This window comes from Silurus aristotelis (assembly GCF_946808225.1).
Source record: "Silurus aristotelis genome assembly, chromosome: 16".
In the NCBI taxonomy this organism is placed as follows: domain Eukaryota; kingdom Metazoa; phylum Chordata; class Actinopteri; order Siluriformes; family Siluridae; genus Silurus; species Silurus aristotelis.
The window spans coordinates 19,825,546-19,837,861 of NC_139589.1; the positions used below are offsets into that span (position 1 = coordinate 19,825,546).

General features: G+C 34.3%; 2 protein-coding genes across 2 annotated transcripts; both read right to left on the minus strand.

The window, feature by feature from the left end:
* Positions 1–2,477: 2,477 nt before the first annotated feature.
* LOC310738794 (vitelline membrane outer layer protein 1 homolog) lies at positions 2,478–3,950 on the minus strand. The gene is made up of 4 exons (XM_083564209.1): positions 3,648–3,950; positions 3,220–3,347; positions 2,866–2,979; positions 2,478–2,729 (listed from the first exon to the last, which is right to left on the minus strand). The coding sequence occupies exons 1-4, from the start codon at positions 3,837–3,839 to the stop codon at positions 2,552–2,554; spliced, it is 612 nt and encodes a 203-aa protein (XP_083420335.1). The 5' UTR covers positions 3,840–3,950; the 3' UTR covers positions 2,478–2,551.
* Positions 3,951–8,623: 4,673 nt separating this feature from the next.
* On the minus strand, positions 8,624–10,385 carry LOC310739484 (vitelline membrane outer layer protein 1 homolog). The gene is made up of 5 exons (XM_083565408.1): positions 10,102–10,385; positions 9,686–9,813; positions 9,355–9,444; positions 8,983–9,165; positions 8,624–8,842 (listed from the first exon to the last, which is right to left on the minus strand). The coding sequence occupies exons 1-4, from the start codon at positions 10,291–10,293 to the stop codon at positions 8,988–8,990; spliced, it is 588 nt and encodes a 195-aa protein (XP_083421534.1). The 5' UTR covers positions 10,294–10,385; the 3' UTR covers positions 8,624–8,842; positions 8,983–8,987.
* Between the last annotated feature and the right edge of the window lie 1,931 nt (positions 10,386–12,316).

The window sequence follows — 12,316 nt, forward strand, 5'->3', positions numbered from 1 at the left end:
TAAGGTTTTTTTTTTACCTATTACATGAATTCATTCATGTAAATATCTAATCAGTCGGTTGTGTGGTAAGCGTGCAATGTATTAGACCATGAAAAAGACCATGTTTGGGTTCAAAGATTGAGGCAGTGACTAAAAAGTTTGGAAACAATATTTTATCGTTTTCAGACACATGCATGTTCTTTTTGTTTATATGCAACAAAATAGGTAATTTAACAATTTATTTTATTTTATCATCACCAAAGTTTCCCTTTATTTTAGGAAGAACATGCAAATTCTTTTATATATATATATATATATATATATATATATATATATATATATATATATATATTTTTTTTTAAATGAAGGTTAAATAGTGAAAGGAATGCAGAATCAACATCGCTACCATTCCATACTTCTGCCCCATGCAATTCTTTCTGGCCTGTGGCTAATTGCAACCAACTTCACCATAATTAAGACAAGATCTCTGTATTCTCTAAGATTTAGAGAGCAAACAGTAAACTAGAGTGTTATCTATCATGGAATAGCCTATCATGGCCTGCCCAGTAACTGCACCTAAATCCTATTGAACTGCTCTGGGATGAACTGGATCACAAGATCAGAATGAAATCAACTAGTGAAGAACATCTTTGGCAAAAGGCATGGCAATTTAGAAATGTTTTCATTGAAGAAAAAGTTGAAAGTTTGTTGCATATGAACAAAAAAACAAAAAAAACAACATGTCTCTCAACAACAATAAAAGTCTAAGGGTTTCCAAACTTTTGAGAGGCACTGTAGATCAATTTCTTTATTCAGCACATATGAAAATTCATATATAAACAGCGGTACATGTATTATTATAGTGTATATTACCAAGATCAATGTATACTAAATGTAATTTAATACATTTAATAAGAAAAAGGGAGAGTGGTGGCTCCAGCGGTTAAGGTGCTGGGTTGCCGATCGGAAGGTCGGGGGTTCGAGCCCCGGTATCGCCAAGCTGCCATTCTTGGGCCCTTGAGCAAAGCCCTTAACCCTCTATGCTCCGGGGGTCCCTTACGAGGGAAATATCAAGGTCCGTGACGTTGGGCCGCCTTCCCGTGGGCTCACCACCTGCAGGAGGGACCGTAAGGGACGGTGCTGTGAGTATTGGGCAGCAGGCGGGGGCCTGCTTAGACTGCTGCCCCCGCGACCCAAATTACGGATAAGCGGGAGAAATGAATGAATGAATAATAAGGAAAACAAATCATCAATAAGTCTTGGGATAAGGTGTGTTGATAAATGCCTCAGCTTATGCACCATGTAAGTGTTAGGCGGCAGTGATGGAGACAGAAGCCGAATCACCAGCAAACAGAGTTTTAATGAAAGTTCAGCGAGCAAACACACAAATACACAAAGTCCAACACAAACACACGCAGTGAAAGCGTTAATCCGGTGGTGTGCTTCGGGAGCGCGGCCCACACAAGTCCCGAACTGACGAGAGGCAGTCTGTAAATATAATCTAAAAGGGGTGCGCGAGCGGGGAAGCGCAGTGCTGGGCAGCAACGGGAAAAACGTAGCTCAAGCAGCGGGTGCGTAGAAAGCAGTACCGGGCAGAGCGGGGTAATCCGAGATGCGCTTTGGAAAGGAATCGCAGACGTGAAACGAGTGAGGAGTCCGAGAGGAGCCGATACGCACACGCGACCACACATACCACCATGAACCTTCAATAACGGACAGGGAGTGTGGGTGAATGTGGGGTTTATATAGGAGCTGTGGATGAGTGAGTGAATGAGCCTCAGGTGTTCTCCATGAAGCCCGATTGCGAGCAGCTCTGTGCGGGCGGGACACACGAGAGAAGGAGCGAGGTGCTTCGGGGAATGCCGAGGTTTGACAGCTGCCGAAGGGGGCGTGGCAGGGGGATTCCTGACAGTAAGGGTTTAATGTGAAACTTTTTTTTTTTTTTTATTAACCTTTTTTCACTGCATAACTTTTAATTTGTCAACTTAATCAGACACATTTAAAAGTGTCATTTTTAATTTGATCCCTGAAATAAGATTGTAAAAAAGTATTTTTATTGGCAATAGTTCACTAAAGTTCACTACTGTCAGGAATCCATCTGCCACGCCCCCTTCTGCGGCTGTCATGCCTCTGCTTTCTCTGAAGCTTCCGGCTTCAATTGTACACACCTGGGACTCATTTAGCACTCATCCCCATTTAATCTTTTTTTTTTTCTTTTTTTTTTAAATAAAGGCAAACAAAGGCTCACAACCTATTGATGCACATGTTTTGTTTTATTAAGTGATTAGATTAAATAACAGCATAACAGAACAACAGAATGTATATGCTTGTTATTAGTTGGAAGATGAATTAACTAATAATCCCACTGTGACTATACTGCACTCAGAAAATAGATTTCATGAGAAATGGAGATCATTGTGATTATATATGTAGCTGTTGTAAAAGTTGTAAAGCTGTAACACAGAAAACAAATATCAAAATAATACAATTAAGCAGGTACATTTCTTTTTTTCTGCAACAGTCAAAATAACACAAGTTTTAAATTTTATGATCAAGAAAAAAGTACCTTTAGTTAGCAGCAATAGAAAATCACATCATTAAAAGCAGTTTCATCCCATTGCCCCTGAGATGGGTCCATTCTTGTTTGGATCCCACAAATGCCGGTTCCTGCACAAAATGGGCTCCAAGAACCCCAGTAACCCCAGTTCAAACCCGAACCTTCCAACACCTGGTTCCCAGTACATAAAAACCTGGAATTTTTATATTGAGATTATATTGAGATGTTTATTCCTATGTATGTTTAAAAGAAATATGTCATGTTTTTTAATGACTTTTTAGCACTTTTTTGATTATCAGATTATCAGGTTATTATGACTTACTAATTACTTTATGTCGGCAGCAGCACTATCATCTAACAGCCACTTATAACTCTCCACCTGCAGCTGGAAAGCCGTAAGAACTCCATTAGGGCACCACATGTTCTGCGTCCAAGACCCCCAGCTGTATAAAGAGCATTTACAGTACTGACACAACAGCTACTACTACCATTACTACTGATACAACTACAACTACTACTTCTGCTTCTACTGATGCAGCAACAACTACTATTATTACTAATATTAGTACTGATACTACAACTGAAATACTTTGTGTTCTCTTGTATGTCTTGTATTTATTGATGTAGTAGTGTATAGGAAACAGCATACACAATGTATAAAATGTATAATTTTATTTTTTTACCTTCCTTCAGAAGACTTGATTGTTGTGTAGGGGCCAACAATCCCATTGCAGTCGATGGGTTCAGAGCAGTGAAGGGCAATTCCATTTAGAGCCGTGTCATCGTGCCAAAATCCCCGATAAGGTTGAACCTGAATCAAACACATTACAAATCATGTATTGCTGATATTTACCCAAAATGCAAAAATCACTTAAAGGGTTAATGTTACAGTTTGTGCAGCCAATTACCATTACGGTCAATACACTTTTCAAAACTAGCTACAAAAGTAGTTAAAAATTGAAAACTTTTGAAATATCACAAAATCAGTAATCATTTTTCTTATAATTTAACTTTTTTATATTTTAATTTTCTTATATATGCTTAAAATTTTTATTCCAAACACTAAACCTTAATTAGTAATTATTAATTGCTGAAAATGAGGTGTACTTACCTTAAGCCTAAAGCCTGTCGCATATGTGCCTGAAGGACACGTCTCTGGGTTTCCCCATACACCCCACGTCTGTCCATTAGTTACTCTGATTGTAATGGGCACACCAATTTTGGTTTGGGTGTTATTGACGACTGCACACTCCCCGAAGGAAAGAACGAGCAGAGGAAAAAGAACACTGAGCGCAAAATGCATTCTTTTAGGTAAAGCAGACAATCAGATTAAACTGATACCAGGTTATCAAAATAATTCTGCCTGAAAAAGTGCCTATGCTGAGTGTGGATGTGTCACTTATATAGTGTCCAGTAGCTATGTGACACGGAAGCATAGATCGTAACAAATATTTGGCCTTAAAACCCCTTAGCCTTCAGCGCTGCGCCAGAGCGACCGGTATCCCATTGTGTAGAGGTGTTAATGTTTAACAATAGATTAAATAAAAAGGGAGAAGAGTAACCATGACTAGCTATAAATCATTCCGAAGGTCTAAGCCTCAAGCATCGCTCTTAGATCACTGTTTTTCAATGGCAAATGTATAACGAATGTATTTGCTGAATGTGTGTAAGCAGTACACACGAACAACATGCAGTACTAAAAAATGCAGTACTTATACAATTATTGTAATAAGGAGTCACAATTGCATGCAATGCTGCAAATCCCGGTTTCCAACCAATCAATAGTGTTGCAATTTAGATGCTTATTCTTTCCATTTACTTCGACTGGTGTATTGTTTGTTAATGTTTCGGAAAATCTTTCGCATAAAAAGCGTCATCTTATGGGTAAAAAAACAGATATGGCTGGTAGAATATAGTGTTACAAAACAAATGAGACCACCCACTAAAAAAACAACAAAAGAGGCAGAATCTTGGGCTTGAGCCTGCACTCTATAGGCAGGTGTCATGATGGTCTGCTCTGCATCACCTATCATTTCAAACCTTTTATTTCCAGCCGGTACTTTTATGGAAACAAAATAATTGATGGAAAATGATTCGAACAATATATGGGAGGAGTTCTAAGTTTTATTAATCTTTAGAAACTTAGAAAGAGAGGAGCATGTGCACTGTGACAGACCAGGATGCAGCTCTCGTTTCTGCATGGGGATGGAAATCTTTTTTTTACGTCTGTAATGTACAATATATCTCCCTTTACAGTTTTATATGATGTTATAAGTTTTATTGCTTGTTTGTGTTTATAAAAGAAATGCTTAAAAAAGTGTGTGTGTGTGTGTGTGTGTGTGTGTGTGTGTGTGTGTGTGTGTGTGTGTATTGTTGGGATTGGAATGGCTGGACATCAATATGAATGGCCATGACTGTAAAACAATAGCTTGTCTGGCTACCTGGCCATCAATATGAATCAAAAATCAATATTAAAAGCCAAACATGTATAACTAAAGCCTTTAATGGTCAGCCATTCATTTATATGCAGACTGTATGAATACAGTCTGAATGGCCACCTGAGTTTAGCAGGTGGCTCTCAAACAGGGGGAGGGAGAAAATGATCAGACATAGTCTCAGATAAATGTTGGTAGGAATCTCATTTGTCATGGAAATCTAAAAAATTTGACATATAATCTTATGATCCATGTGGCTTTCAACCCAGTACTTTTCTGGATTGCTCCAGGACTGATTTTATGTATTTATATATGAAATAAAAATAATGTTCAATGCAGGAAATGTATATCCATGGCACTACATCACCTATAACTTAATATCTTTGAATGATTGACAGTAAAGCTCAAAGTGTCTTCTTTCCAAAGATATTTAAATTGTGTTTGTAGCCCAGTTTTATCAGGAACTGTTAACATTTAAAGTTAGGTAGGGCATTTTCCGCTGTGGCAAAGGCTGTCAGGGTGTTTTTGTCCTTTCTGATATATTACATGACATTGTTCTGATGTTTGACAAACAAACACACACACAAACACTACTTTCTTACTTACTTACTTAATATTACTTTCAATTATTATAATAATTATAATGGATTAACATTAAAATTAACACTTTACCATAGCATTATGTAATACTTTACAAGAAATGTAAAATTATGTCATAGAATTGCCACCGAAAGTATTGTAACAAAGACATATTCCATTTTTTTGCTATACACAGAACAGATTTGATCAAAGATCAGATGAATATGAAACAACCAATCACATTTTCAGCTTTTTATTCCTGATGCTCACATTCAACAGACCAGGAACAGGTGACTGACAGATATATATATATATATATATTTCCCCATAAATATATATTCAATTATTCCCAGTTGTTAACAGTAAGTAACGTAGGTTAGGGTGGATTTCCTATACAATCAGATTTCAGCCGTCATATCACATGTTGCTGTAGTCAAAAGAATCTGCTGTTAGGCCAAGAAAATTGCCCATAATTTGCTTGTTTACTTTTGCGGCATTGAAGAGTTTGGGAAAAAGCTGGAAACAGGGAAATTTACTTCTATTGTCTCTTATTTTGTTATATTCCATGATGATTTTTTTTAACGTAAAAGCTTAATATTCGACTATTTTTGCCCTGGTGTATACTGTATACTGCATAAATAAGTATAATTCAGAGGTGCATGGTCTTGTCAAGGTGTAGATATATTTCAGCAACAACCAAAAGAATTGGGGAGCACCTGAGCTAATTTTCAAATAATGTTGCAAAGAGTCTGAATACTAATGTACATCTGATATATCAGACATTATTTTACATTTACAGGCATTTTTAGAAAAAAGAAAAAAAAAAACATATATAGATATTACAGCTTTTAATTCTTCTTTCTTTATTAGTATTTGCGTTATTTTGCATTTAGAAATGTCCCCACTGTGGGACGAATAAAGGTTTATCTTAGGTTTATCTTATCAGTGAAAATAACTGAACCCAGTCCCGTTATCTAAATCAGTCATTTGCTGATTTGTAAATAGCTCTGTTTATTTCTATCATCACTGGAATACGTGATTTTCAGCAGCAAATCAATGTTTACTCAGCGATTACACCCCTGGGCAGTTCCACTACAACTACTGGAACCCTATAATAAACCCTTTAACCTTGAACTGGCAATCTGTGTCTCAGTAAAGTCAAACATAATACATTGTGTATACTTGTCTTTGTATTATATGCACATTTTCATATGAAATGTTGTACAATAGAAAAGCTGACTGATGCTGTTACTATGTTGAATAGCCAGAACACATTGTTTAGCCAGTTAAACCAGATTTACCTTTTTATTATATACATAAAAAATAAAAACCTTAGTGTACTTGCTCTCTAACACATAATGTGTTTTGTGATTGACAACTGCTCAAAGGTTTGTTCTGTTTTTGATTGAGAGTGTCTTAAAGTATATTTCCTTTAAGCATCCACTATGATCTTGTTCAGTACAAATCATTTTGGATCGATGTAAAACTTTACCTTCCGACAGAGAACGTGACTGTAGCGTAAGACCGGGTTTACCTCCAAAAATACAGTTACATTTTCTCTTTTTGCACTCTCTTTCTCTTAATCTCTCTTTATCTGTCTTTTTATTTGTCTGAAATTACCCTTTGCATAAGTAGAAGGGGCAGCTATATATTATGTTTAACGCCCATCATCGCTTAGTGTTTTATTTATTTAAATAATTCTTTTAATTGTATTTGTATACACTACAATAGACATTTTCACAAAGGAGATTTACATATTTAAATAGATTAAGAATATACATTTTAAGAATGCACATTTTCTCATTTTCTATAGGAAGATAAAGTTTTATATCAATCCAAAATCCTTTACATTACATTTCATATAATTTCTTTTATTTTATCTATCTATCTATCTATCTATCTATCTATCTATCTATCTATCTATCTATCTATCTGTCTGTCTGTCTGTCTGTCTGTCTGTCTGTCTGTCTGTCTGTCTGTCTGTCTGTCTGTCTGTCTGTCTGTCTGTCTGTCAACTGTGAGGTAAAGGTCCATTTGGGTATAATATCAATTTTATTGGTAAGAAGTGTGAATACAAGTTTTCTGCCAACACTAAACTGTACTTACTGTAACTGCTACGGTTACATGACAAAGTTCATTGTTACAGTTTTTCTCAGTCACTTTGGAGCGTTTCTCAGAGCATAAATGAAATTCTCAAAACTACTTGTCCAAACTCCACATCATTTATTCACTTGTGCTCTTCATAAAAATATTTTTTTGTGCTTTGATCAAATTGCGAATGCTTTAGTACATTCATTTAATTGATTAAAAAAATAAAAGTCCAAGGGTTTCCAAACTTTTAAGAGGCACTGTAGATCGATTTCTTTATTCACCACATATGAAAATTAATATATAACAGCGGTGCATGTATTAATATAGTGTATATTACCAAGTTAGAAGTATACTAAATGTAATTTAGTAATACATTTAATGTAGTACATTTAATAAATTCAATAAAAAAATTAAAACAATAAGTCTTGGGATAAGGTGTGTTGACAAATGCCTCAGCTTATGCACCATGTAAGGTTTTTAAAAAAAAAAAAAAATGTATTAACATGTATTCACTTGCATAACTTTTAATTTGTCAACTTCATCAGACACATTTAAAAGTATGTCACTTTAATTTGATCACTGAATCAAGAATGTAAAAAAGTCTTTTTAATTAGCAATTGTTCACTAAAGTTCACTACATTGTCTAAATGTTTTATTTCTGTTTTTATACTAATATGAACATTTTAAATCCTTTATTTCTTTAATTTCTACACCTTTTCTTTTTAATATTAAGCATATAATGAATACGAACATGGAGCTGTTACAGCATATACTCTGAGATTGATGTGTCGAAGAAGATGGCAGATAACTTTGTTAGTACATTTATTTGTCCAAATTGGTTATCAATTAAGAATCTTGACACAGAAGAAATAAATTGTGCTCACACTACTTAACATTACAGCGTGGTTATGCTTTAATGTTATTTTTTTTTAAATATTTTTATATTTCAAATAAAAGCTAAAAAAATGCTCACAGAAACCTGTTGATGCACATGTTTTGTTTTATTAAGTGATTAAATTAAAGAACAGGGAAAGGATAATAGAACAACAGGATGTAAATGCTTATCATTAGTGGAAGATTGATTAACTAATAATTTCATTGCGACTATAATGCACTCAGAAAATAAATTTAATGAGAAATAAAGAGATCATTATGTATATATATGTAGCTGTTGATCATGTTCTCGTCTTGTCAGCTGTTGCTGTAACACAGAAAACAAACATTAAAATGAGGTAAAAATATCAGAGTGATCCTCATTAAGCAGGTACATTTCCTTTTTCTGCAACAATCTAAATAACACTCAAGTTTTTCATATTATGATCCAGACATGATAAAAAGTACCTTAGTTAGCAGCAATAGAAAAGGACGTCATTAAGAGCAGTGTCATCACTTAGCCCCTCAGGTGGGTCCATTCTTGTTTGGATCCCACAAATGCCGGTTCCTGCACAAAATGTGCTCCAAGAACCCCAGTAACCCCAGTTCATACCCGAACCTTCCAACACCTGGTTCCCAGTACATGAAAACCTGGAATTTTTATACTGAGAATATATTGAGATGTTTATTTCTAAGTACGTTTAAAAAATATGTACAAAACATTGGTAGAACATTTTTGGTAAACTTTTGTTTTAATGACTTTTTAGCACCTTTTTGATTATCAGATCTGCGGGTTATTATGACTCACTAATTACCTTATGTTGGCAGCAGCACTATCATCTAGCAGCCACTAATAAACTCTCCACCTGCAGCTGGAAAGCCGTGAGGACTCCCTTAGGGCACCACACATTCTGCGTCCAAGACCCCCAGCTGTATAAAGAAAATTTACAGAACTAATAATCCAAAAAACACAACAGCTACTACTACCATTACTACTGATACAACTACAACTACTTCTAGTACTTTAACTATTATTACTAATATTAGTACTGATACTACAACTGAAATACTTTGTGTCTTAAGTACATCTTGTATGTCTTGTATTTCTTGATGTAGTAGTATATAGGAAACAGCATACACAATGTATAAAATTGATTTTATTTTTTTTTACCTTCCTTCAGAAGACCTGATTGTTGTGTAGGGGCCAACAATCCCATTGTTGCCGATGGGTTTAGAGCAGTGAAGGGCAATTCCATTTAGAGCCGTGTCATCGACCCAAAAGCCCTGATGAGGTTGAACCTGAATCAAATACATTACAAATCATGTATTGCTGATATTTACCCAAAATGCAAAAATCATTAAAAGGGTTAATGTTACAGTTTGAAATACACTTTTCAAAAATATCTACAAAAATAGTTAAAAATGGAAAACAAAACATATCACGCATTGTGAAACACAGATCAGTAATAATTTTTCTTATAATTTTACTTTTTTATATTTTAATTTTCTTATAAATGCTTAAAATTTTATTCCAAACACTAAACCTTAATTAGTAATTATTAATTGCTGAAAATGAGGTGTACTTACCTTAAGGCTAAAGCCCGTCGCATATGTGCCTGAAGGACACGTCTCTGGGTTTCCCCATACACCCCACGTCTGTCCATTAGTTACTCTGATTGTATTGGAAACCGAAATTTTGGTTTGGGTGTTATTGACGACTGCACACTCCCCGAAGGAAAGAACGAGCAGAGGAAAAAGAACACTGAGTGCAAAATGCATTCTTTTAGGTAAAGCAGACAATCAGATTAAACTGATACCAGGTTATCAAAATGATTCTGCCTGAAAAAGTGCCTATGCTGAGTGTGGATGTGTCACTTATATAGTGTCCAGTAGCTATGTGACACGGAAGCATAGATCAATAATTATTTAGCCTTATTTAAATAAATTGAATGAATAATTGTTAGGGTGTTTATTTCCTTCCTGACATGTTACATAACCTTGTTGTGATGTTTGACAAACAAACACACACACAAACACACCTAATGGACAAAAAAACCCAAAACAATTAGCAAAAGAAAGTGAAGTTTGTCTTGATGTATGTTCTTCAAAATTAATATGTCTATCTATCTATCTATCTATCTATCTATCTATCTATCTATCTATCTATCTATCTATCTATCTATCTATCTATCTATCTATCTATCTATCTATCTATCTATCTATCTAATTGAATACTGAAATATCCTATTTAGAGTTTGGAAATCACGCTAAACTGGTTTCAGATACATTGTTTGCCTTTTGGGTGTCTCTTTAGGGTGTGTGTGTGTGTGTGTGTGTGTGTGTGTGTGTGTGTGTGTGTGTGTGTCTGTGTGTGTGTGTGTGTGTGTCTGTGAGTGAGAAATCATTTACTGTAACAGTGTCATTAAAATGCCATTAATAGAATGTGAGATTTACTGTCATTATCATTTATTTAGTTTTACTTTCTTTCTATTTCTTTCTATTATTATAATAATTATAATAGATTAACATTATAATTAACACTTTACCATAGCATTATGTAACACTGTACAAGAAATGTATAATCATATTATAGAATTGCCACCAACAGTATTGGAACACTGAGACCTTTCCCTGTTTTTGCTGTTCACAAAAGATTTACATACATGTTTTCTGTTTTTGCTATACACAGGAGATATTTAATTGTACCATTTTAGACAGATTTAACAATAAATAACTATGTATGTATCAGTAACTTATCAAACTGACTGCCAGCTGTTTTTTGAGATTATAAAGCAGCGTATACATCATATCAATGTATATATAAATAAACAGAATATTTGCTCTGTAAAGGACTTCAGTGGTGTCCTGGTGGAATTCATCCACCTCATAATATCATCATTATGAGGCCAAATATTGAATAGATTTAGATTTTTCTTCATAAAATTCAGTGAATTTTTTTAAAAAGAAACAATTAAATTATATACAGAAAACAATAAAAATATATATTTTTGAAAGCATTTTTACTTTACAGTATTTCTTTTCACCTGCCTAAAGTTTTTGCACAGTAATGTATGCTTTTCTAAAGAGTCAATATCAGCTACTGTAGATGTGTTTGATACATGATGGGGAAAATAGTGTTTGGCAAATAACCAGACACTACATTCATGTTATTACAAATAAAAAAATTTAAAGGATGAATGTTACATTGTTTTGGTAAATGTAAAAACAACAACAACAAAGGACTTATTTATTAAACATTTATTTGATCTTATCTGTTCATTTTCTTTTACAACTATTTAACAAATTTATATCATCTGCTTTTCCTACAACTTCCTCATATTCCTTGGTGTCCCTCAGTTAATAAATTTATATATATATATATATATATATATATATATATATATATATATATATATATATATATATATATATATATACAGTGAGGAAAATAAGTATTTGAACACCCTGCTATTTTGCAAGTTCTCCCACTTAGAAATCATGGAGGGGTCTGAAATTGTCATCGCAGGTGCATGTCCACTGTGAGAGACATAATCTAAAAAAAAAATCCAGTAATTCCAATATATAATTTTTAAACTATTTATTTGTATGATACAGCTGCAAATAAGTATTTGAACACCTGTCTTTCAGCTAGAATTCTGACCCTCAAAGACCTGTTAGTCTGCCTTTAAAATGTCCACCTCCACTACATTTATTATCCTAAATTAGATGCACCTGTTTGAGGTTGTTAGCTGCATAAAGACACCTGTCCACCCCATACAATCAGTAAGAATCCAACTACTAA